Genomic DNA, 26,832 nt, shown 5'->3' on the forward strand with positions numbered 1-26,832 from the left:
TTGATTTTCTTAAGTTCCTTCTATGTTTTAAGTAGGACACAAATATCTCTAAATAAAAATAACTTCTTCCCAACCCATTTGGAAAATACCCCAGACTTTTTCATGCCTTGTGAAGTTGTTGCTGTCTAGTTATCATTACTATTTGTTTATTCCCTTTAACATAAGTGACCCTCCCAGGAATAGTTTAATCACCAGATGTTTGGCTAGCAGCATTCCACTTATTCTGGTTTTGTGGTTTTTCTGAGATAGGTTGAAAGGTAATCATTCCATTCCTTCTCTTGTTCTAAAGTGATTTTACTCAGTTGCTCTTGAAACTTACTTTGGTAAGTGATTTGGAACCATAATGAAAAGAGAGAGGGGAGGGTATTGTATTTTATACTGGTTCTTTAGGAATTGACGATTTTGACACTCATTTTCAGTTTGAGAGGTTCTGAGTTTTTAGAAAAGAAATTGTGGGATTTGAAAGCTACAAGGGACCTCACAGATCATCCAACAGAGGAGCTTTATTTTTTTTAACTGAGGAAATGAAAGTTGTCAAGATCAACTGTAAGTCTGATACTTTGCCTTGGTGAGAAAAACCCAGGCTTTAGAATCTCTTTGATGAATCTCCAGTCTACAGTCAAATCAGTCACAAGGACCAGGAATCTGGATAGATAATAAAGAAGATCAATTTGTGGCAGCATTAACACTGTTCAGCCTGGAATCATCCTTTGTGAATTTTCCAAATTATTGGCAGTGTTTGAAAACACTTCATGTCTTCAGGTCCAGTAAACTCAACCATGTATTTTTATACTTTTCAATTAGTAGACTTTTCAGACTTCCAAAAAATAGCAATAAATATCCTTTTTCAAATATAATTTTATGGAGAACCAGTATACAAAACAGATATAGTGGTATTTAATTAGAATACAATTTTAAGTATAATTTTGATTTATTGGAAAATTAGTGAAAACTCAAATTTGTGAAATAGACATATTTCCCTTCTTTCTCTAGCTTAAAAAAATGGAATGGATGTACCACAGTTCATTTAACCAGGCCCCTATTGATGCATACTTAAAGGTTGTTTCCATTCTTTTGCTTTTACAAACATTACTGCTGTGAATTATGTATGTTTATCTCTGTGTATGTATGTGTGTTTCTGATGATCAAGTTTCTAGAAATTTGATTGCTGTGTCATTAGAATACGTTTGTTTTTAGTTTTGAAAGATATTATCAAATTAGCCTCCAAAAATTATATACATTCCCACTAGCAATGTATGAATAAGCGTAACTTTCTCACGCTCTCATCCACATGGCATGTTAATTTTGTTTTTTGCTAATCTGAGAAATTGAATCTCACTGTAGTTTTTAAAAAAATTATATTTATTAAAATAATCTCTACACCCAACGTGGGGCTTGATCCCACAACCCTGAGATCAAGAATCCTGTGCTCTACTCACTGACCCAGCCACGCACCCCGAATCTCAGTGTAGTTTTAATATTCAGTTTTTATTATATGTAAAGTTGAGTAATGTTTTATGTGTTTGCCATTTGTGTTTCCTTTACTGTGAACTATTTGTTCATAGCACTTTGCCCATTTTATTTATTTATTTATTTATTTTTAAAGATGTATTTATTTTAGAGAAAGTGCCTGAGAGTGATCAGGGGGAGGGGCCGAGAGAGAGGGAGAGAAATCCTCAAGCTGAGTCCCTGCTGAGCACAGATCCTGATGTGGGGCCTGATCCCCGCCCCCCAGGATCCTGAGATCATGACCTGAGCTGAAATCAAGAGTCAGATGCTTAACCAAAGGAGCCTCCCAGGCGTCTCGCACTTTGCCCATTTTAAAAATTGGGTTTTTTGAGCAGTAGGAATCTTTTATGTGTTAGGATATTAACTCTTTGTGATATAAGTTGCAAATTCTTTTCATCAGTTTTTAATTTTTCTTTTCCCTTTGTTTTTTTTCTGTTTAATTTTTATGGATATCTAAATGCAAACTTAACATGGCTAAAGTAGAATCCTGAATTTCCCCCCTCCTCCCTTCCTTTAATCTGCTTTTCTAGTTTTCCTCAATCAAGAAACAACCTCCATCTACTCATAGCCCAAACTCCAAACCAAGAAGTTATCCTTGATTTCTCTTTCTCTCTCTCTCTTTTTTTTGGAGGGGGATTTTTTTCCCTTTTGAGTGTAGGCGCTGTGGGGTGGTACACAGTACAGAGATTTGGAATAAGGCTTTGCAATTTTTTTTTTTTTTTTACGTAAACTACCCTCAGTGTGAGGCTCGAACTCATGACCCCAACATCAAGAGTCACATGCTCTTTCCATTGAGCCAGACATGCGCCCATCCTTGTTTTCTCTTATACTTCCCATCTCTAATCCATCCTGAATTGTATTGGTTTCCCCTCCAAATATATATCTTAATCTATTCATTTTCTTTCTATTCACCAACTAAGTCCATCCTGCCCTAATTCTTCACCTGGGTGTCTGCTGTGGCTTTCTACTTGTTATACCCCCAAACTGGCACCTCCTCTTCCATGTAATGAGCCGTCCGCTTCTCTGTAGCTTATATGATTTTTTCCAAACACATATCATCTGATTGTCATACCACCCCCTGAACCCACCCCTCCCATTGTTCAAAACCCTCCTCTGTCTCCTTGTGTCTTATGATAAAGTTGATTATAACTATGTAAAATAACCTAATCTCTTTCTCCAGTCTCACCTCGTACTAGGTTTTTAACTACCCCACCCCCGCCACCTTTGAGTCTCTTGTCTCTGTCATGTTCCCTTCTGACTTGGGACTTTCACATAAATTGTTCTCTCCTGGAGCATTCCTCCTCCTCCATAAGTTTATGTCTTATTGTCCTATAGATCTTAGCTCATTGGACACTTTCTCTGGAAAAGCCAACCTTCCCTAATTAGGTGGCAACCCTCTTACGAGCCCTTGTAGCACCTTATATTTCTTTTCCATAGGACTTAATATTTGCAATTTTATGATTATTGCATGATTCTTTGATAAACTCCTTGAAATAAAAAGTCTTGTCTGTTTCCTTTACTGATACGTTCCTAGTGTCTATTCCAGTGCCTAGCATATGGTTAGCTCTTAAGACATTTATTGAATGATTGGTTAATTAAAAGTTCTCAGGTATAGTGTTTACAGAATGTACCATTTTATCCTTTCTGAAAAATGTGACTACTTTTGCTCTAGGCCAGTCTTTCTTATCTTTTCTGTAGGACTTGCCCAATACCACTAAGGTTCAGCAGTCTTATCTCTGAAGTCTTAAAGCATTTCAGGGATGGAATGTATCTAGGCCAATGGTCTTGATTTCATTTAAATCCTATGAGTGTTCTTCAAGAGTCTTGGACTTCAGTTCCTTCTATCTTTTTTCATGTGAATTTTAGGTTTTTGTTTGTTTTGTTTTTGAGTAGAGGACAATAACTTAGATCTATCTTCTGATCCACATCAACTCAGCAATATCTAGGTGGTCCCCAACTTTCGTAAATTTATTTTAAAATCAGTTATTTGGAATTTGGAGGTCAGAACAAATTATCCCATGGAAACCATGATAAAGTTGATACTGATATATTCATGCAAGTACCTTCAAAACCTTTTTAACCAATAGTGTGTCTTAAATAGTACAATATTGGGGTGCTTGGTTGGCTCAGTTGAAAGAGCATGCAACTCTTGATTTCAGGGTCATGAATTCAAGCCCCATGTGGGGTTGTAGAGGTTACTTAAGTAAAAACTTAAAAAATAATAGTACAATATTAGTATGAACCTGAATTTCTCTGATCCGAGTTTAGCTCTTTTTTTCAGTCTGAATTCTGAGGCCCTCGGAGTCTCAGAAAACTAAAGAGTTCTGTAGGATTGGCAGTGCTTAGGCGAAATATCAAGTAGCCGGGTAGAAGGAGATCCATTGAGTTGTTACTGAATTTCCTACTTTGTGGATGGATTGTAAAGGTAGAGTGGGGAGGTAAGCTACACGTTTGGAAGTTTGAGTTTATGTTATTAAACTGTGTGTATATGTTACTCGTGATAGTCAAATATCAATTGGATTTAATAATGGGAATTGATTTATAGAGAATGGATTGATAAATCGCTTTTTCCACTATTGGTAGAATAAAGCAAAATTATTAATTATGGGTGATGTCACATCTAGGAGGAAAACTAGTGCATTTTCTCCTTACTTACATGTAACATGGAGAAATTCTCTAGGGAGAGTAATTGGGATTTTTTTTTTTTGGCAAGGCTGTGCTTTCCATGAACATGGTTTCTTTCTATACATGGATCATGAGTTTTAAGATACTTTCAAACCATTTAAACTTTCTTATAACAAGTTTTGTCATGTACCAAATTCATTCCTGTGCAGTTTTCAGTGACAAAATGGTTCTCTCATTTGTATGTATAAAAACAATGCCAGAGATGAGAACAAAACTTATGATTCAACTGATTTTGTATTCTCTTTGGGAAGAAAAGACCCATTGAGATGAAGATTATAATTTCAGCACAAAGGAAACATTCAAGGCTCAGGCAACTCTTAAATTCAATACTAATAATACATGAAATAAATTAGAAGCTTTACGTTTCTGTCAGTTCTTGTAGGTACTTGCTTGCCAATACAGAGACAAGTTTGCTTAATTCTAGGTGTATTTCTTAGTGCAGAACACATCCACTTTAAAGTTTATTCTGCTATTTGTTTACAAAGTTAATACTAATTAAAAAAACTCAAGATTTTTGAGAGATTCTTAGAATTTTCATGTTGGAAGGGATCTTAGAGGACATCTGGTTTAGTGCATGACTTTTCTACTATGGCCAGGCCAAATTGCATCCAGCGGCCTCTTCCTGCCCCCTGCTGGTCCCCTTCTTGTCTGCTGTGCTTCAGATTACAGGTCTTTGTTCCTTGAAATTATCAAACTCTGTGGGTCTTTCTACTTCCTGGAACGCTCTTCACCCATCCCTGTTCCTGTGGTTTGTTTCTTTACATTAAACAGATTTTGCTCCAGTGTCAACTCTTCAGACAGGCCTTTCCCAGACCACCCTATCTAAAAGAGGGATGTGGGCCCCCCCCCCCCCCCATTTTCAAAAGACTGTTTCCTTTCCTTTATAATACTTGTCAGTGCCTGGAATGATCATGTTTATTTATTTATTGTCTCTCTCCCCTCATTAAGCTCCATGAGAGCAGGGGCCTTATCTGTTGTTCACCGCTGTATCCTGAAGCATCTACAGCGGGCTGGCCCACTGCAGGTATCTGACAGGTATTTATAAGAATGCATGAGTAACCATTGATGGTTTATTGATGTCCAGTCACTACTCAGCTGACGTCTGTCTCCTTTTCACTTGTACCTCTGATCTTAGTTCTTCCCCCTAAAATAACCAAATCATCTGCTCTATTCCCTCTTTTTCAAAGAGTCTTCAGACATTTAGATGTCCGTCATCTCTCATCAAAGCCAGACTTGCCCAGTTTTCTTACCAGCTCCTTGTCTGGCATAGTTTTAGAGTGTGGTCATCATCCAGGTTGTCCATCACTGAGAGTTTTTGGTTTTGTTGATACCCGAAACTAGAGACCGTATATTGTATGAAGTCTGAACCTCAGAGAGAGTTCAGTTAAACTTTTCTGGTTCATGTAATACTGAAATGCTTTATCTTTGATAAAAAGTGATCTTTTACTTTCATATAAATGACCAAGAATCTGTTCATACCTGATGTCATTATCAGAATTAACTCTTGACTTCTTAAAAATTTGTTTTATTGAGGAATATAACATAGAAATACATAAAACATTAATGTACACTCTAATGAATGTCTATTTAACTACCATTGAAGTCAAGAAAATAGAGCATTACTAGTGTCTCAGAAAGCCCTCTATCTTATCTCTTGTCAATCTTAACTCTTCCCTACCAGTAATATCCTGATTTTTTTTTTAAAGATTTTTATTTATTTATTCGACAGAGATAGAGACAGCCAGCGAGAGAGGGAACACAAGCAGGGAGAGTGGAGAGGAAGAAGCAGGCTCATAGCGGAGGAGCCTGATGTGGGACTCGATCCCATAACGCCGGGATCATGCCCTGAGCTGAAGGCAGACGCCCAACCGCTGTGCCACCCAGGCGCCCCAGTAATATCCTGATTTTTATAAGAAACCCTTCATTGGTCACTTAACTTTTTAGGAATAGACTTACCACTTATGTATGCATACCTAAACCATGTAGTTTGTCGTTCAGCTTTGCCTGTTTTAAGACTGTGTATAAATGAAATGATACTATTGTATTGGTTTTCTGTTGTTTTGTAATCAATTACTACAAGTTTAGCAGCTTAAAGCGGCATCCATATATTAGCTCACAGTTCTGTAGGTCAAAAGTGTGGGCATGGTGTGGCTGGGGTCTCTGCTCAGGATATTATAAGCCTGTGACCAGACGTTAGCTGGGCCGAGTTCTTTTTCCCTTGATTAGTTTCAAAGTTTATTTCTAAGATCCAGCTCTTTTTTTCTTTTTAATCTCTTTATTGTTTGTTTTCTATTTCATGAATTTCTATTCTTGATTATTTCTTTATATTTTCTTTGGATTTATTTTGCTGTTTTTTTTTTAACCTCTTGATATTGATGCTTAGTTATTTTAATTTTTTAATATTTTGTGATATATGCATGTATAAGACTCTCAGTCCCCACCACCCCCAGCATTGCTTCAGCTTCTTCCCATAAATTTATTTTTTTGTTAATTTAAAAAAAAATAAGCTCCATGCCCAACGTGGGGCTTGAACTCGCGACTCGGAGATAAAGAGATACATGCTCTACCAACTGAGCCAGCAGGTGCCCCGTATTTTTCTTATTTTTAATTGTCTATTGTGATTTGTTTTTTGACTGAATTATGGATTAATTTAAGAGTATTAATTTTCAAACGTATGAATATTCTCTAGTTATTTCTTTTGTGATCAATTTCTTGCCTATTTGCGTGGTGCAGGGAGAACCTTGTACTTCAGTTTTTGTAGTTTGTTTTGAACTGTGTTATGACCTAGCACATTATCAGTTTTTATAAATATTCTGTGTGCGCTTGGGGGAGGAAAAAAGCATTCTAAAGTTCTTTGCTACAGTCTACAATGTTCATTTGTAGTTTAAAAAATACGTCCAAAATGGTCTGTATCCTGATCTTTCTCTTTAAATTGTCTTTTGAGTTCCTTTGCTGTTTTTCTCTTTCAGTTCTAGAATTCTCACTTATTTTTCAAATTTGGTCTTATACCTTTTGGACTTACTAGTTCTGTCAAAATGTTCAACCCTTGGGTTTTTAGTAATTCAGCCTGTAGTTTTATAGGCTATTCCTGATAATTCCGATATTATCATCTTTCTGGGTCATTTTCTGTTTTGGTCATTTCTGTTTGGCTCTTGATCTTGGTATCTTATTATGTACTGCTCAGCGTAAAGGAGAAAGTATCTGTAGCAATATTGTGAGGCCCACGTTGATGTTATTTTCCTGCAGAGACTTGGTTTTTTTTCACACTCCCCCTTTGCAAACACCAGACAACCCATGACATTACCAGTCTGAATGTAGGACCACCTCAGTAAGGTAGCGGTTTATTTTGGTAACATGAAACTAATTCAAGTCTGTCCAAGGGCTGATTTATTTCTGGTTTCCTTCATCCTGGGAGTGTAACTCTGAGGTTTCTGCTTTAAGTGGTGTCTTATCAAACTTCCTCCTTTTGGCACTCTTGCCTTTGACTTTTGCTTCTGGATTTTTAAAGGTTTTAAGAACATTCCCCCCCCCCCCTTTTTTTTTCTGGATCTTCAAGTGCTTGAGAGCTGAAACCATTTTGGGTGGTTTGGATTACATCTCTGGGTCCAATTCTTTTGCCTTGATTTCAACCAGCTAATTCTTTACAATCTTGCCTTTGGGGCTTTTAGGCTATTTTTAAAAAGTATTTCCTTCAATATTTGTATTTGTCCTCAAAGGGACATTTCATCCAAATTAGTTAGTTGAAGCTAAAGTATCTGAATTTTTAGGTCTAATTACTCAGCGTTATTCATATAAAATTGTGATGAAATCCAGTTTGGTAGTTGAAAGACTGCTCTTGACACCACCTATGTTATGTATTTACCTCACATGTTTGAATTCTGATTCAGATGCTTAAAGCATTTAATTATGGACATACTGCTCTTCAGAAAGCTTGTACCAGTTTGTATTTCTACCATCAGCATATGAAAAGGCACACTTCAAGTCAGTACTTTCCCACACCACTTGGATACTCTTATTTTTAAAAAGTTATAATTTCATAGGCAGCAAAGAATTTATTGGTTTTATTGGTTTTGATTTATTCTTTCCTTTTAAACCAGTATTTTGTATTGGTACAGCTGTTATTTTTCATGAAGATAGGATAGCTTTTTTTTGAAGCAAAATGACTTATTTTTAAATAATTTCAGATTTAGAGAAAAGTTGCATAGATGGTACAAAGAAATTTCTGTTTCATAGACCCTTGACCCAAATTCCCCAAATGTTAACATTTTAAGTGTTCTTTGTCTCTTCCTTCGTACACATGTACTTATTATTTTTTTCCCAAATGGTTTAAGTTGCAAACTTTATCTCTAAATATGTTGCTGTTCGTTCTTTTTTTTTTTTTTTTTGTTAAATTTTTTATTAGACTGTCTTATCTGGAGATTCTGGGCTGCGCCTTGTTAATTCATCAATTGAATTATTATTGACATATATTAGTTTTAAGTATACAACATAGTGATTCTGTATTTGTATATATTGCGAAATGATCACAGTAAATCTAGTTAACATTCATCACTACACACAGTTACCAATTTTTATTCCTTGTGATGAGAACTTTGAAGATCTACTCCCTTAACAACTTTCAAACATATAATATTAACTACAGTCACATTTTGTATATCACTCATAATAATTTTAGGAGAAAGATATTTTTTTTCTTGTTCTGGTTTAGTCCAGTCCAGGATCATACATTTTTTTGTTATCATGTCTCCTAATCTTCTTTTGTGGAACGGTTGCTTGGTTCCTTGTCCTTTATAACCTAGACATTTTTAAAGAATACAGGCCAGTTACTTAGTACAATGTCCCTCAGTTTGGGCTTGTCCGTTTTACCTTTTTGGAAGGAGTGCCACAGAAGTGACGTTGTGTTCTCTCCTATCAGGAGGCATATGATGTTGACTTGTTCTATTATTGATGATGTTAACTTTGATCACTTAATTAAGGTGGTGTCTGGCAGGATTCTTCACTATGAAATTACTATTTTTCCCCTTTTAATTAGTGGGTATTTTGTAGTGGAGCTACTTCGAGACTAGATAATATCCTGTTTTCCATCAAACTTTCAACCACTAGTTTCAGCATATGTTGATGATACTTGCCTGAAATAATTATTACCAGGGTGGTTGCCAAATGGTGATTTCCTAATTCCGTCACTACATTTATTATTTGGAATTATACTCTCAGAGCTTTTCCTTCTCCCCTCATTTATTTATATAAGTAAGGACTGGTATGTTTTAATTTTATTCTATGGTTTATAATCTACTATTTTCATTTATTTTGTTGTTTAGTTGTTTCTCATTTGACCAGAAGTGACTCAAGCTGACTCCTGTGTCCTTCAGACATGCTCCTGTCATTCTTTGAGCATTACCAGCCTTTCTGGCACCACAGAAGTATATTCTGGGCTCATATTGTACTTTTCCTTGTTCTTGTCTGGGAATCAGCCATTTCTCTGAGGAACCTGGTTCCTTTCATTGGTGCACTAGGTGTGCTAATGGAATGTTGGAGTGTCATTGCTTCTAGGCTTCCTCAGCAGACAGAGCTAGGGAATATATATATATATATATATATATATATATATTTACACACACCTTTATATCTATTTCTGCATCTCTATATTAAGAACTGAGCTCCTATGGTTAGCTCTAATTCCAAGCCTTCATCCTTTTCATATTTGTAACTTTTTTTTTTTTTTTTTGAAGATTTTATTTATTTGACAGAGGGAGAGACAGCCAGTGAGAAAGGGAACACAAGCAGGGGGAGTGGGAGAGGGAGAAACAGGCTCCCAGTGGAGCAAGGAGCCCAATGTGGGGCTCGATCCCAGGACTCTGGGATCACGCCCTGAGCCGAAGGCAGACACTTAACGACTGAGCCACCCAGATGCCCCTGTAACTTCTTTTTATGAGAATAAGAAGCCAAACTCTCATTATCCACAATGTATTTATTTACTTATTTGCTCAGTCCGAGAACACACATAATTTCATATCTCTTTGTAAAAACATGTATCTCAGTATAGTATTTATTTATAAATAATTTTTTTTGTTTTTAGAGTGAGGAGAGTATGTAGTTAAAACTTTGTTTTCAAAAGTTACCTGGAGTTAATTCTTTTCCCCCTGACCCCTCTCCCCCGTTCAGTGTGGTTATGTTCATTTCAAATATAGTTAGGTGCATTTGTTTTTGTTCCATTTTGGGTTCTTCTCTCTTATTATTATCTTTTTCTTTCTTTCCTTTCTTTCTTTTTTTTTTCTTTTTAGTATATGAAACATTAACATGATTTAAAAAAAACTGTACAAAATAGTAGGATAGATTATTAGAGTGCTGAATATAAAACTTAAGGCTTTTGTGTTTTCTCTTTCAGGGAATCATTTAATACTTCACATTAGAACAAATATGTGAAAGTCCCTGCCAGCCTGTGAGAATTTCTTCCTTCGACATTTTGGTTTTACTTCACAACTGTCTCTGAAGTTCTTTCTTGATGCCATGTTCTGTGGCTCGCATCAAAAGAGGAGTTTGTCTTCATGAAGATTCCTAACATTGGTAATGTGATGAATAAATTTGAGATCCTTGGGGTTGTAGGTGAAGGTAAGTTTAGCATTCCTTGAGTTTCTGAGCAATGTGTGTAGTTATACCTACCACTGAAAAGGTTACTAACTCACATCCTATTAATTTTACCTATATTAATTCAGATATGTGCTTAAGTGAAATATTAAAAATTAAATTGTGTTATTTGGGTTTTATTCTCCAATTGAAAGTTAATATTTTAAAACCCTTTAAAATTTAATAAATCAGATATTTCTTAAGGCTGCCTTCATTTCTGTTTTCTTTCTTTTTTTTTTTTTTAAAGATTTTATTTTATTTTATTTTTTTTAAGTAATCTCTACACTGAAGGTGGTGCTCAAACTCACAACCCCAAGGTCAACAGTTGCATGCTTTTCTGACTGAGCCAGCCAGGTTCCCCAAGGCTGCCTTCATTTCATTGTTTGCATTAGCAATTATGGTTTCTTTAGTCTATAACTTTTTTACATTTTATTTTTATATCAAGTTTATTTTGGATAACTTAAAATTTATTTGTATAAGTTAAATTTTACTTAATACATGGTAAAAATAAGTGAATAACTTCTATTTGTCTTTGAGAATGACAAATCACATTTTTATAAATTCTGAGGCACACAACTTGTTTATATTTTAACATTTCTGAAATCAGGATGTGTGTTAAAATCCATAGCATGTTGTAGTTTAATTGGCAGCTCTTTTTCTCCCCAAGTAGTACATAATACTTATGATTAATGACATCATAAATTTGATGAAATATGATAATTCATTTGTCATAAGTCTTCCTGATTTTCCTTCTTTTTTTATTTTTTAAGATTTTATTTATTTATTAGAGCAGGAGAGAGCACAAGTGGAAGGGAGGGGCAGAGGGAGAGGGAGAAGCAGACTCCCCACTGAGCAGGGAGTTCCATGGCTGGGGCTCGGTCCCAGGATTCTGGGATCATGATCTGAGCAAAGGCAGATGCTTAACCCACTGAGCTACCCAGGCACCCCCCTGATTTTTCCTTCTTTGTCATTTTTGCTTTTGACTTAAAGATAACTTTATGGAGATTTTGAGAAATGATTCTGTTAACAGGGTATGAGTGATTATAATTATGGTTTCTTAGCATTTACTAATTTTTTTAGAGGAGGACGGGAGGAGGGGCAGAAGGAGAGGGAGAGGGAGAGAATCTTAAGCAGGCTTCACGCCCAGCATGGAGCCCAGTGTGGGCTTGATCTCACAATCCTGAGATGATGACCTGAGCCAAAATCAAGAGTCAGAGGCTTAACTGACTGAGCCACCCAGGCTCCCCTAGCATTTATATCTTTAAAGCAAATGTTATAAAAATTTTTATTTTATGAATTTTTCTTTTTTTTTAAAATAAAGATTTTATTTATTTATTTGACAGAGAGAGCTCAGGCAGGGGGAGCAGCAGGCAGAGGGAGGGGGAGAAGCAGGCTTCCTGCTGAGCAAGGAGCCCAATGTGGGGCTCGATCCCAGGACCCTCGGATCACGACCTGAGCTGAAGGCAGCCAATTAACTGACTGGGCCACCCAGGTGCCCCTATTTTATGAATTTTCAAATAAATTGTGAATTTTAAAAGAAGTTTGGAAGATTTACCTGTGAACAGCAAAGCTGTTCTAGATTTTAATATTAAGTAGTTAATTCCTTTTCAAATAAATAGCAACAATTAAAATACAGTCTGGGGTGACTGGGTGGTGCAGTTGGTTAAGTGCCTGATTTTGGTTTCGGCTCAGATTGTGATCTCAGGGCTGTGAGATCAAGTCCTGCATTGTGCCTTGTGCTAGGCACAGAATCTCCCCTCTGCCCCTCCCTCTCTGCTTTTGTTCTCTTTCCCTCTCTCTCTCTCTCTCTCTCTCAAATAAATAAATAAATCTTAAAAAAAAAATACAGTCTAATTATTGGGTACTTGCTTTAAGGTCTGAAGTCAAAACCATATAAAAAGAATGGATCCAAAAAATAAAAAAGAATGGATCCTTCTTCTTTCACCAGTCAACTCCTTTTCCTTTTCTTCATTGATAGTAATTATGTAAATAAAATTCATTCTTCTTCTTTTTTTTTTTTTTAGTAATTTCTTTTTAAAAAGATTTTATTTATTTATTTATTTGAGAGAGAGAGAGAGAGAGAGAGAGAGAGAACACACAGAGGGAGAATGAGAGGGTCCAATGTGGGGATCCATCCCAGGACCCTTAGATCATGACCTGAGCTGAAGGCAGATGCTTAACCAAGCCACCCTGGCACCCCAATAAAATTCATTCTTGATGTCTTATTACTGTTTTATGTAGCTGCCTTTTTTGTTTTTTTCCAAAATATTATATTTTTTCCAAAATATTATAATTAGAAACTAATGCAGTAAATAAAGATACTGACTGGAGCCATTCAGCTCATAGGGTGTAACAGGGTTGGAATGTTTCAAATTCTGAGCCCCAGTTTTTCTGTATCACAACCTTGGTTTTCTTAGTATACCTGTAGGTGATCATCTCCTTAGGAATTAGCTCAGATTAACTAAACTACTAGACTGTTCTATAAATCAGAATATGTCAGTTTCAGTTATAGTCAGAACCATCATTACTATATATTTTTTCTTTGTAAACTACCTCAGATGCTTTTTGCCTAAGAAATACATGTATATTATGGAAATTAAAAACTTTCTGGTAAACTCCGCATTCTTGTAGCCCGGGCGGTGTATTTTCACTCCACAGAAAAACTGGCATGAGCAGTTAAATCGGGATTGAAGGATTGCCTGGTGATTGTGGAATTAAGTTGGATGGTTGTAGTCGCTGATTCCATCCTGACTATGATAATAAGATTCATTGATCTCCACCAAAGTGAGGGAGACTTGTTCCGGTTCTCCAGATTCTGTTTGAGATACGTTTCCCAATTTCATCTCTCTGAAGTTCCCTTGTCATAGATGTATGCAGACTTTGCCTGTCTGTTAATGTTCTTGGCTTTTCTACAGACCTCAAGTTATCATATATTATGTTTTGATTCTGCTAATTGGGTTGTCAAAATATAACTCTAACCTCAGTTTCCTGGGTACCTTGTTGTCAACTCTGTTCTGCCTCTAAAGAAGTAGTTTTTTGGCTAGGTAAGAGAATAAGTAACCCAAACCATAGTGATGAATCTCATCAAAGTATACCAAAGAAAGTGGAAGTGCTTAGCTATAAATGGCCAGGGAGCCTTGGACTACTTATGGTCTGTGCCCTTGCACTGAGTCTTTATTTACGGCAAAAATGTAGCAACTTCTACTAGTTGTTAATTGGAATGCTTAGGCCTATATTATTTTGCCAGTCAGGAAAGACATTCCAGTATCCCGGAAGAGTACTTAAATGTTTCCTAGGACTGAGAATATATTTGGTAGGCTTGGTACCTGAGCTTACTATTGGGAATCAATTAGCTTTTAAATTTTAAGTTTTCTACAATATTTTGAGGTTTTTAAAAATTTACTCTTAAAGTTCTTATGTCTAAATCTTGTCTCCAGTAATTTTATTTTATTTTATTTTATTTTTATTTTTATTTATTTAGTTATTTATTTATTTATTTATTTATTTATTTATTTTTAAAGATTTTATTTATTTATTCGACAGGATAGAGACAGCCAGCGAGAGGGAACACAGGCAGGGGGAGTGGGAGAGGAAGAAGCAGGCTCATAGCGAAGGAGCCTGATGTGGGGCTCGATCCCATAACGCCGGGATCATGCCCTGAGCCGAAGGCAGACGCTTAACCGCTGTGCCACCCAGGCGCCCCTGTCTCCAGTAATTTTAACCTTAAATTTAAAATGTTTCAAGTGAAGTTTTCTTTAAAAAGAGAAACATTTAAAGATATTTGGGTAAATGAGTTGCTTATACTCTTGTTTTTATAAAAAATATATACTAAATATCCACGTTTTGTTTGTATGCAGCTCACTGCATTATCACTGCAGAGTATTGTCATTTTAGGAATCATTATTATATCATATACTGATAGCTAATATAAATATAATAGAACGTTTATTTCTCTAAGAGCTATAGTTTGTATATGTGCCCCTAATTTTTTATTTCTTTTTATTGTAGGCGCCTATGGAGTTGTACTTAAATGCAGACACAAGGCAAGTACATGTTTTTTAAAATGAAAATAATGTATATGTTTAACCGTTTAGAAACTAATGTATTGTTCTGTGCACGTGGGCATATAATTAAAACTGTCTGGCTATGATAATGATGCTTAATGAAGTAGAATGAACATGTGAACCTAGAAAAAGACTACTTTTGGACAAGCTTTATCATGATTAGGTAGTCATTAGTTATTTGCAGTCATATGCTGTTTTTTCTCAACTGACCTTTGTGTATAGGTGAAAAGCTTCCTAATGGGAGGAGAGAAAAGGTGATATAGAAGAAATCAAGGTAGTGACAGATTTATGTTCAAGTATTTATGAACAAGGATGAGTTTCATTCAGTCATTATTTTTCATGTAGACCCAATAACTTATATTGCTTGGTAGATCTGAATCCAGATTTCAAAAGGTAGCAGATGGGTGTTTGGTTATAAAATAGGGCTTCAGATAATAATGTATGATTATCATTATTGATTGTAGTTGATCACCCTTGAGTAGCCTTGAAATGGATCTTACTATAGATTATTTGACTGTTATACTAATCACCAATTATTCAGGGAAATTATTTCAGGATTCCCATAGCTGTTGCTCAGTGATAAGCATGTTTTACTCAGAGACTAACTTTAAGGTGGCAAGTGTTGCAACTGTAACAATTTTAAATATTAGGTTAAATATTTTTCTGTTGTGGTATACCTAGTCTGAGTATTAGTATCTGGCCTCATGGTATTTTGTGTATAATTTTGTTAAGATGAAAGGTTAAAGTTTTTTGTGATATTTTCTAGTGGAATTATTTATGTTTGAGTTTAAAAATTTAGCCCAAGTCATAATTTAAACTCTCAAATCTATCATAACATTTATGTATGTGTATATATGCATAAATAAAGAGGATACCGTTTTTATGTTTATTTTTTCTTTCCTGTTGTATAAAATGGTATGTTTTGGATATAAGGCTTCATGCCAGTTGATGTGTTTTTGGGTTTTAGATCATAAATCTCTTAATTCAGTGAATTTTCTATTCTTAAAATTGGGTGTTCAAAGTATCTTAGGTTCAAAGTATCTGAAGATCTCTACCAGTAAATCCTTAAAAAAATGGTTTGAATACTGTGGTTATTGATTTAGGATGATTAAGAATTTAAAATAATAAACACAATCAAAAGAAATTTAGCACCTTGAATATCTTGTTAAGAAATATTACTGCTGTAGGAAATTAAACAAATGAAAAGCTTTCTAATGAATTGTATACTGTTAATGAGTTGCCTTGAGTTACAATAAATTTCTGAAGCTTTAAAAAAATAAAATTCCTCGGTGGATACTACTCAGGGGAAATAGGTTGTTAAATTTGACTCTTTCAATAAACACAATACTTCCTTTTATACCATGGCTCTGTTTATGCAGCATAATAAATGGACGCTTCAGTTCTTAATCTTTGAGTTTTAAAATTGAAAGATTTCTGATATATAATGCAGATCTTCAACAGCGGTTTCTCTCAGTCTTGTCCCACTTCTTCCTATGACTGTTTCACCTATACTTTGTTTTTGACCTTATCTAAGCTCTCTTTCTGCCTTTTATGTAAAAATAAACTTTGTTAGTTGAATATATTGTTTTTATCTTTCCAAGTGTGTGGTTTATTTGTGTGTGAAGAAATGTCTGTTACTTGTACCTGATTCTCATAATGCACACTGTTAGTCCCAGCAAGATGGGCCCATAATGAAAGTAGATGAGAACAGGTATCTCTGCTCTTGAGAAACCAACTCTAAATGTGAACTATGATTCCTAGGGCAGTTTGAGTTAAAAGGATGAATAAACCATAATTTTCTTGCTCTTGTCTGGCTTATGGTCTGAAGAGGTAGAAGAACAGATACTTGAAAAAATAACCCATGAGGTTGCTGCAAATGACACTGCATCTAAAAATAATCTCTTTTTTACTGCCCTTCACTAAATAAGGGACTCACAGACCAGCTCTCTAAGTATTGTTGTTTTTTCCTTTACATGCATCTAAAAAGATGTTGCTGGATGGAAAATGTAAAGCATAAATTAATGCCTACCTCAGAGTAATATAAAACTCTTTTTAGAATCTGCAGCTGTTTAGTCATTAGACTTGTTATAGATATATCCTCTTTTCAGCTAGAATCAGAGCTTCAGTCTTTACCCCATTATCCAAAAAGAGAATTTGATGCTTCTAAGATTTACCCTTTGGGGATCAAACAAGTAGATTACTATGAAATCTCATGTTATATTTAAAAATGGATATAATCCTCCCTGTTATACCCATGATATGTAAAATAATCACACCTATATATTTTGCATAGCTTTTAAAGGCTTAATGAAACACTTATAAAAATGTATAAATCAGGTCTGTACGATTATGCGTAGGTACGTGTGATCACTTATGCATCAGTTTTATCTCTTTTGGATAAGGTTGGCTGTGGGTATATATATAATTAAAGAATTCCTAGCACATTATGTATTTGAGCAAGTATGAAAGAAAGTTATTGTTTTAAATCGTGTACTGTTGCAAGAAATTTAGAGGTCATGTTTATAAACAAATGTATCTTGTCTATTGTGAACACAGTGTTCCTTGGCTATTCCAGGCCAAACACCATACTTCTTAATTTTCTGAAACAAATGCTGTACAATTAAAAAAGAAAAATGTAACTATACTCTCTTTTTCACAGCTTCTGTTTATTGTATATATGCACATTGGCATATATATGAAAATTCTTAGCAGTAAGTGTTAAGCTACTTATGGCACCTTAGGGCTACTCATATTTGGAAGAAGTTCTGGTTTGGACCTTTACTCTCCCGATATGCATTGCTGGTTGTCTTTTTATTTGCATGTCTGTTTTGAAGTGCTTAGGCATATTTTACAGCATACTTTTCTTTGCAGAAGTTCAGAGAGGTCATCCTTACAACAAAGTAGGGCAAATGGAATGGAGTGACATAGGGAGATGTGATTAGAACTGGAAACAAGGTGTTGTGCAGCCTGATTGAGAGAGGTTGGAGGGTGATGCTAATTGATCCTAGGACAGGGAAGTCTGATTCACGTATTTCCTTTCCCGTGGCTGCGGTTGACATATGAGAAATTTTTGTTTGTTTTGAAGTGGTAGGTGACATATGCTCTTGGGATAGCTAATTATACAAAGGCATGAAGAATCCAGCATTAGGGTAGAGCCTAGAAGTATTTAATAAATAATAAAGTTGACTTAAATTATAGAACCAAAAATAAGGGCCACTGTAGAGTACCAGGTGCCGGTGGAAGGATTAGAGATGATCCCAAGGGTTTGTGGTAAACTGAAAAATCGTTGCTATTATTTATATGACTGACAAACTTATAAAGGGTATGTAAGTTTTGGGGGAGAAATAATGAGTTTGGCTTTCATAAAAAAGAATAAAATGGCAGTAAAATACCAAACCTGATAATAAATACCACATACTGAGCATCTAACATATGCCAGCCAACTCTGTAGATGTTGTCCATTTACTACTCACAACAGCCCTACTCTTATACCCATTTTACAGATAAGAAAGCAGAGTCATTAGAGAGATAATGTTAGGGCCAAGGTTATGCACCTAAGAAGTGGTGGAACCAGGTTTCATGTGATGCCAGAAACACTAACTTGATCATGACTGTGAAATGTTAAGGACCTTCCAAGCGGGAGTGCAGAGCGGAGTTAAGGGTGTGCCTTAAATAGTCTCACTGAAAGGAGTGGGAAAGCAAGGAAGAAAGATTTTTAAAAATGGTACTTACCAACAGTGTAAAAATCCATAAAAAGATCCATGATGATAAGGATTGAGGGGTGAGAAAACCCACTTCTTTTAATATCGTCATTTATTGATGACCCCTTTAAGTGAAATGGCACATTGAATGCCAAATTGCAAGAGGTTAAGGAGAGAGCAGGTTGAGAAAATCCGGTTTGTGCCATTTTTCTCTTTTGAGAGTTGAGAAATTGAGATTGAGAGTAGTAGGAGGAATAGATGTGATTAAATATTCACTAGTCAGGAATCCCCGTATTTTCACCCCACTAAAAGGCACTCTTGGGTTATTAATCACTTATTATGCACAATTTGTCTTTTGTTATAACGGTTCATTTTTAGCAAGCATTATGTATTTTGAATTACTGACCCTGTTTTTCTTTTTCAGATTAATTTTGTTTTCTACCAAAAAGCTGAGTGGTGATACTGTCATTTTTAAAAACTAAAAAACTGAACTATTTTAAGCAGATACTTGAGGGAAAAGTCAATGAACCCATCACCAGTTTACCAGATTATTTATAGTGTGCCATCTAAAACCATACAGTTATTTTCTACTAAAACAAAATAAACATTGTTTCAGTTTTTTTCCACATTAAATGAAACAAGCCTTTAAATTTTTTTTAGATTTAAGTTTTACATGTGAATTGAGCTTTTAAAACACAACTTAAAAGAGAAGAATCAACAATAACAAACTGAATATATGGGATTAATTATATTATTTTCTTTGTCATTACTTTCCTCCTTATTTAAATATAAGTAGGATATGGATTCCTGCTTCTTGTGTACAAAATTTCTACCATTTGAAGAAAATTAGAGAGAGGCTTGGGTTTTTAATAAAGATCGGAAGCAGCTGGAAATATTTCAGTATTGGTTGATTATTTCACCATGATTTTTTTGAAGTAATCACACTTTCCTAAATGATATTAATTTACTGCAGGTTATGGAGATTAATGAGATGCCACTGTTCAACTGGACTTTGGGTCAGGAGCAAAGATCATAGGAATTATTAGTGGGGGAAGACATCTTCTATCTACTCTTAAAGGGGCACTCATAGAACCATTACTTCTATGTGGGTTCCTCTCTTGGCCTAGCTTTTCTTGCTGATCCAATTAATTGTAGAACAGTTTCTGGAACACTACGAAAGTCTTATTAAAATCATACTTCTTTGTGTTATAATATTCTGTATTTCAGATTCAGCTAGTCTTTAAAATTTTTTTATTTAAATTCAATTAATTAACATATGATGTATTATTAGTTTCAGAGGTAGAGGTTAGTTATTCATCAGTCTTATATAATCCCCAGTGCTCATTACATCACATGCCCTCCTTAATGTCCAACACCCAGTTACCCCATCCCCCCACCCCTCTCCCCTCCAGCAACACTTTGTTTCCTATGATTAAGAGTTTCTTATGGTTTGTCTCCCTCTCTGATTTTCGTCTTGTTTTATTTTTTCCTCTCTTCCCCTATGATCCTCTGTTTTGTTTTTTAAATTCCACATATGAGTGAGATCATGTAATTGTCTTTCTCTGATTGACTTATTTAGCTTAGCATAATACCCTCTAATTCCATCCACGTCTTTGCAAATGGCAAGATTTCATCTTTTTTTGATGGCTGATTATTCCGTGTGTGTGTGTGTGTGTGTGTGTGTGTGTGTGTGTATGTAGTGTGTATACACACACACACACACACACACACACACACACACTACATCTTCTTTATCCATTCATCAGTCAATGGACATTTGGTCTCTTTTCATAGTTTGGCTATTGTGGACATTCCTGCTATAAACACTGGGGTGCAGGTGCCCCTTCAGATCATTACATTTGTATCTTTGGGATAAATACCCAGTAGTGCAATTGCTGCATCATAGGATAGCTCTATTTTCAACTTTTTGAGGAACCTCCATATGGTTTTCTAGAGCGGCTGCACCAGCTTGCATTCCCACCAACAGTGTAGGAGGGTTCCCCTTTTTCCACATCCTTGCCAACATCTTTGGTTCCTGAGTGGTTAATTTTAGCCCTTCTGACTGGTGTGAGGTGGTATCTCATTGTCATGTTGATTTGTATTTCCCTCATGCTGAGTGATGTTGAACATTTTTTCATGTGTCTGTTGGCCATTTGGGTGTCTTCTCTGGAGAAATGTCTGTTCGTGTCTTTGTTCTTTGGGTGTTGAGTTTGTTAAGTTCTTTAAGATTTTGGGTACGAGCCCTTTATCTGGTATGTATGTCATTTGCAAATATCTTCTCCCATTCTGTCAGTTGTCTCTTGGTTTTGTCAACTGTTTCCTTTGCTGTGCAAAAGCTTTTTATCTTGATGAAGTCCCAGTAGTTCATTTTTGCCTTTGTTTCCCTTGCCTTTGGAGACATGTCTAGCAAGAAGTTACTGCGGCTGAAGTCACAGAGGTTGCTGCCTCTGTTCTCCTCTAGGATTTTGATGGATTCCTGTCTCACATTTAGGTCTTTCATCTATTTTGAGTCTATTTTTGTGAATGTTGTAAGGAAACGGTCCAGTTTCATTCTTCTGTAGGTGGATGTCCAATTTTCTCAACACCATTTGTTGAAGAGACTGTCTTTTTTCCATTGGATATTCTTTCCTGCTTTGTCAAAGATGAGTTGACCATAGAGTTGAGGGTCCATTTCTGGGTGCTCTATTCTGTTCCATTGATCTATGTGCCTTTTTTTTTTTTTTTTTTGCCACTACCATACCGTCTTGATGATTACAGCTTTGTAATAAAGCTTGAAATCCAGAATTGTGATGCCACCAGCTTTGGTTTTCTTTTTCAACATTCCCTTGGGTATTCAGGGTCTTTTCTGGTTCCATACAAATTTTAGGATTATTTGTTCCAGCTCTGTGAAAAAAGTTGATGGTGTTTTATAGGGATTGCATTGAATGTATAGATTGCTCTAGGTAGCTTAGACATTTTAACAAGATTTATTCTTCCAATCCATGGGAATGGGACGTTTTTCCATTTCTTTGTGTCTTCCTCAATTTCTTTCATGAGTGTTCTATAGTTTTCTGAGTACTGATCCTTTGCCTCTTTGTTTTTTTTTTTTTTTTTAAAGATTTTATTTATTTATTTATTTGCCAGAGAGAGAGAGAGAGAGAGACAGCCAGCGAGAGAGGGAACACAAGCAGGGGGAGTGGGAGAGGAAGAAGCAGGCTCCCAGCAGAGGAGCCCGATGTGGGGCCTGATCCCAGGACCCTGGGACCACGCCCCGAGCCGCAGGCAGACGCTTAACAACTGCGCCACCCAGGCGCCCCTCCTTTGCCTCTTTGGTTAGGTTTATTCCTAGGTATCTTACGGTTTTGGGTGCAATTGTAAATGGGATCGATTCCTTAATTTCTCTTTCTTCTGTCTCATTGTTCATGTATAGGAATGGAACTGTTTTCTGTGCGTTGATTTTATATCCTGCCACATTGCTGAATTCCTGTGAGTTCTAGCAGTTTTAGGGTGGAGTCTTTGGGTTTTCCACATAGAGTATCATGTCATCTGCAAAGAGTGATAGTTTGACTTCTTTGCTGATTTGGATGCATTTTATTTCTTTTTGTTGTCTGTTTGCTGAGGCTAGGACTTCTAGTACTGTGTTAAACGGCAGTGGTGATAGTGGACATCCCTGCCGTGTTCCTGACCTTAGGAAAAAAGCTCTCAGTGTTTTCCCATTGAGAATGATATTCACTGTGGGCTTTTCGTATGTGGCTTTTATGATATTGAGGTATGTTCCATCTATCCCTACACTGTGGAGGGTTTTAATCAAGAAAGGATGCTATACTTTCTCAGATGTTTTTTCTGCATCTATTGAGAGGATCATATGGTTCTTGTCCTTTGTTTTATTTATGTAGTCTATCACATTGATTAATTTGCGGATGTTGAACCACCCTTGCAGCCCAGGAATAAATCCCACTTGGTTGTGGCGAATCATCCTTTTAATGTACTGTTGGATCCTATTGACTAGTATTTTGGTGAGAATTTTTGCATCCATGTTCATCAGGAATATTGGTGTGCAGTTCTACTCTTTGGTAGGGTCTTTGTCTGGTTTTGGGATCAAGGTAATGCTGGCCTCGTAGAATGAGTTTGAAAGTTTTCCTTCCATTTCTATTTTTTGAAACAGCTTCAGAAGATTAGGTATTAGCTCTTCTTTAAATGTTTGGAAGAATTTCCCTGGGAAGCCATTTGGCCCTGGGCTTTTGTTTGTTGGGAGATTTTTGATTACTGCTTCAGTTTCCTTGCTGGTCCGTTCAGGTTTTCTATTTCTTCCTGTTTCGGTTTTGGTAGTTTATACGTCTCTAGGAATGCATCCATTTCTTCCAGATCACCTAATTTTTTGGCATATATTGCTTATGATATGTTCTTGTAATTGTATTTCTTTGGTGTTGGTTCTGATCTCTCCTTTTTCATTCATGATTTTATTAATTTGGGTCCTTTCTCTTTTCTTTTTGATAAGTCTGGCCAGGGGTTTATCAATCTTATTAATTCTTTCAAAGATCCAGCTCCTTGTTTCGTTGATCTATTCTGTTATTCTTTTGGTTTCTATTTTATTGATTTCTGCCCCAATCTCTATTATTTCTCTTCTCTTGCTGGGATTAGGCTCTATTTGCTATTCTTTCTCCAGCTCCTTTAGTTGTAAGGTTAGGTTGTGTCTTTGAGAGCTTTCTTGTTTGTTGAGAAAGGCTTGCATTGCTATATACTTCTGTCTTAGGCCCGCCTTTATTGGATCCCAAAGATTTTGAACAGTTGTGTTTTCATTTTCATTTGTTTCCATGAATTTTTAAAATTCTTCTTTAATTTCCTGTTTGACCCATTCATTCTTTAGTAGGATGCTCTTTAGCCTCCATGTGTTTGAGTTCTTTCCAAATCTCTTCCTATGATTGAGTTCCAGTTTCAAAGCATTGTGGTCTGAAAATATGCAGGGAATGATCTCAGTCTTTTGGTACTGGTTGAGACCTGATTTGTGACCAAGTATGTGATCTATTTTGGAGAATGTTCCGTGTGCACTCGAGAAAATTGTGTATTCTGTGGCTTTAGGATGGAATGTTCCGAATATATCTGTGAAGTCCATCTGGTCCAGTGTGTCATTCAAAGCCCTTATTTCCTTGTTGATCTTCTGCTTAGATGATCTGTCCATTGCAGTGAGTGGGGTGTTAAAGTCCCCTACTCTTATTGTGTTATTATTGGTGTGTTTTTAAAATTTTGTTATTAATTGGCTTATATAATTGGCTGCTTCCATGTTAGGGGCATAAATATTTACAGTTGTTAGATCTTCTTGTTGGATGGACCCTTTAATTATGATATAGTGTCTTTCCTCATCTCTTAATATAGTCTTTGGTTTAAAATCTAATTTGTCTGATGTAAGAATTGCCACCCCAGCTTTCTTTTGATGTCCATTAACATGATAAATGCTTTTCCACCCCCTCACTTTAAATCTGGAGGTGTCTTTGGGTCTAAAATATGTCTCTTGCAGAAAGCATAGATGGGTCTTGCTTTTTTATCCAATCTGATATCTTGTGTCTTTTGAATGGGGCATTAAGCCCATTTACATTCAGAGTAACTATTGAAAAATACGAATTTAGTGCCATTGTATTACCTGTAAAGTGACTGTTTCTGTATATTGTCTCTGTTCCTTTCTGATGTATGTTACCTTTGGGCTCTGTGCTTAGAAGATCCCTTTTAATATTTCTTGTAGGGCTGGTTTGGTGATCACAAATTCTTTTAGTTTCTTTTTGTCCTGGAAGCTTTTTATCACTCCTTCTATTTTGAATGACATTCCTAGCTGGATAAAGTATTCTTGGCTGCATATTTTTCTCATTTAGCACCCTGATTATATCATTATCAGATTGTATCAGTTCTTTCTGGCCTGCCATGTCTCCATTAATAGGTCGGCTGCTGCCAGTCTAATGTTTCTAACCTTATAGGTTGCAGACCTCTTGTCCCAAGCTGCTTTTAGGATTTCCTCTTTGTCTCTGAGATTTGCAAGTTTCACTATTATATGTCGGGGTGTTGACCTATTCTTATTGGTTTTTGAGGACTGTGCCTCCTGGACTTTGATGTCTGTTTCCTTCCTCAGGTTAGGGCAGGTCTCCACTATAATTTGCTCCAGTATACTTTCTGTCCCCCTCTTTCTTTCCTCTTCTGGGATCCCAATTGTTTTACTATTGTTTTGCTTTATTATATCACTTGTCTCTTGAATTCTACCTTCTTGATCCAGTGGTAGTTCTCTCTTTGTCTCAGCTTCTTTATTCTCCATCATTTTGTCTTTTATATCACTAATTCTCTCTTCTTCTACATTTATCCTATCAGAGCCTCCATTTTTTATTACACCTCATCAGTATCCTTTATGATATCCTTTTGATATCGACTTTAGTTCTTTTATTTCTCCAGAAAGGGATTCTCTCGTTTCTTCTATGCTTTTTTCAAGCCCAGCTAGTATCTTTATAATCGTTATTCTGAAGTATAGTTCCAACATTTTACTTACATCTATACTGATTAGGTCTTTGGCAGTCAGTACTGCCTCTTGTTCTCTTTTTTGAGGTGAGTTTTTCCGTCTTGTTATTCTGTCCAGAGAAGAATAGATGGATGAGAGAACGAATACTAAAATGGCAACAACAACCCCAGAGAAATACACACTAAACAAATTAGAAGAGACCTGAAACCGGGGGGTGGGGAGGGGGAGAAGGAGAGTATAATCAGGTGGACAGAATAGAGGAATACACTGAATCCTGTGTGTATTTTGGTCCATTTGTTAGAAAACTAAATCCCAAAATTGTAAAGAATGAAAAATTTATATTTGTACAAAAATAAAATTAATTACAATGAAAGGATAGAATGTAACTGTGAAAATGAAAATTAAAAGAGAAAAGGGGAAAAAAAAAAGAATATAAACAGGTGAACAGAACAGAGCAATACACTATATCCTGAGTGTATTTTGGTCAGTTTATTAGAAGAAACTGCATCCAAAAATTGTAAAGAAAGAAAACATATATATATATATATATATATACACACACACACACAAATGAAATTAAATATATATATATATTTATATGTATATATATACAAAAATAAAATTAAATACATTGGAAGGATAGACGATAACTGTAAAGATGAAAATTAAAAAAAGATTTTAAAAAAGTCGATAAAATAAGAAATTGTTTGAAAATGAAAGAGAAAAAAAATAAAATTGAAAGACTAAAGAATCATGGGTAAAAAAACCCATGAATTCTCTATACTATTTTCCCCTAACTTTGGAGTTTTGTAGTTCTCTATGATTGGTAAATTTCATCTTAGTGGAATGTTCCTGCTGATCTTCTGGGGGAGGAGGCTGTTGCATTGATTCTCAAGTGTCTTTGCCCTGGGTGGAATTGCACCGTCCTTGCCAGGGGGCCAAGTTAAGTAATCTGCTCAGGATTGTTCTATGTGGCTTTTGTTCCCTGAAGGCTTTCTGGGGGGCACTTAAGAGGATGAGAATGAAAATGACGGCCTCCCATTCTCCAGCCCCAGAGCCAACAGAGCTCAGGGCCCCACTCCTCAAGGCGCCCTCAGGGAAAAGCAGTCAATCGCTCCTGTCTCCCTGGTCTCGGTCAGCACTCCATGCTCACCCAGCCTGTGACTGCATGTTTCTATCTCAGGCACGTAGTCTCCAAACCTTTTGAGTCTCCAAACCCGGGGGAGGGAGGAGAGGGTTTCGTGGCAGTTCTGCTGCTCACTGTGCCCCTGCTCAGAGAGTGGTTGCCCGACTGTGACACAGTTCATGGTTTATGGCAACCCTGAGCTGAGAGCCCACTCCTGTGCCTGTTGATTGTAGCTGGCTTCCCTGCTCCGATGCCTGGGAACTCTGCCGCACTCAGGCACCCCTGTCTTCCTGTGACCCCGAGGATCCTGAGACCACACTGTCCCACCTAGGATATTGCTCTGCTTCACCACCTGAGCACCTTTCAGGCAGGGACATCCCTCACTGGAGCAGACTTCTAAAAGTTCTGATGTTGGGGCGCCTGGGTGGCACAGTGGTTAAGCGGCTGCCTTCGGCTCAGGGCGTGATCCCAGCGTTATGGGATCGAGCCCCACATCAGGCTCCTCTGCTAGGAGCCTGCTTCTTCCTCTCCCACTCCCCCTGCTTGTGTTCCCTCTCTTGCTGGCTGTCTCTATCTCTGTCCAATAAATAAATAAAATCTTTAAAAAAAAATAAAAAAAAATTAAAAGTTCTGATGTTGTGCTCGGCT

At 36.3% G+C, this 26,832-nt stretch overlaps 1 protein-coding gene across 6 annotated transcripts in view; it reads left to right on the forward strand.

Annotated features, from left to right (window-relative positions):
- CDKL5 (cyclin dependent kinase like 5) overlaps positions 1–26,832 on the forward strand; it is a 198,691-nt gene that overhangs the window by 65,893 nt on the left and 105,966 nt on the right. For all 6 annotated transcript variants that reach the window (XR_008958739.1, XM_057310336.1, XM_057310340.1 and 3 more), the window contains exons 2-3: positions 10,580–10,803; positions 14,827–14,861. Coding sequence is in view for 5 of the 6 variants with exons in the window: in XM_057310336.1 (XP_057166319.1) it covers positions 10,740–10,803; positions 14,827–14,861 (99 nt within the window). In the remaining variant the exon portion in view is untranslated. The remainder of the gene's footprint in view (positions 1–10,579; positions 10,804–14,826; positions 14,862–26,832) is intronic.

The sequence above is a fragment of the Ursus arctos genome, chromosome X (assembly GCF_023065955.2).
Source record: "Ursus arctos isolate Adak ecotype North America chromosome X, UrsArc2.0, whole genome shotgun sequence".
Classification (NCBI taxonomy): domain Eukaryota; kingdom Metazoa; phylum Chordata; class Mammalia; order Carnivora; family Ursidae; genus Ursus; species Ursus arctos.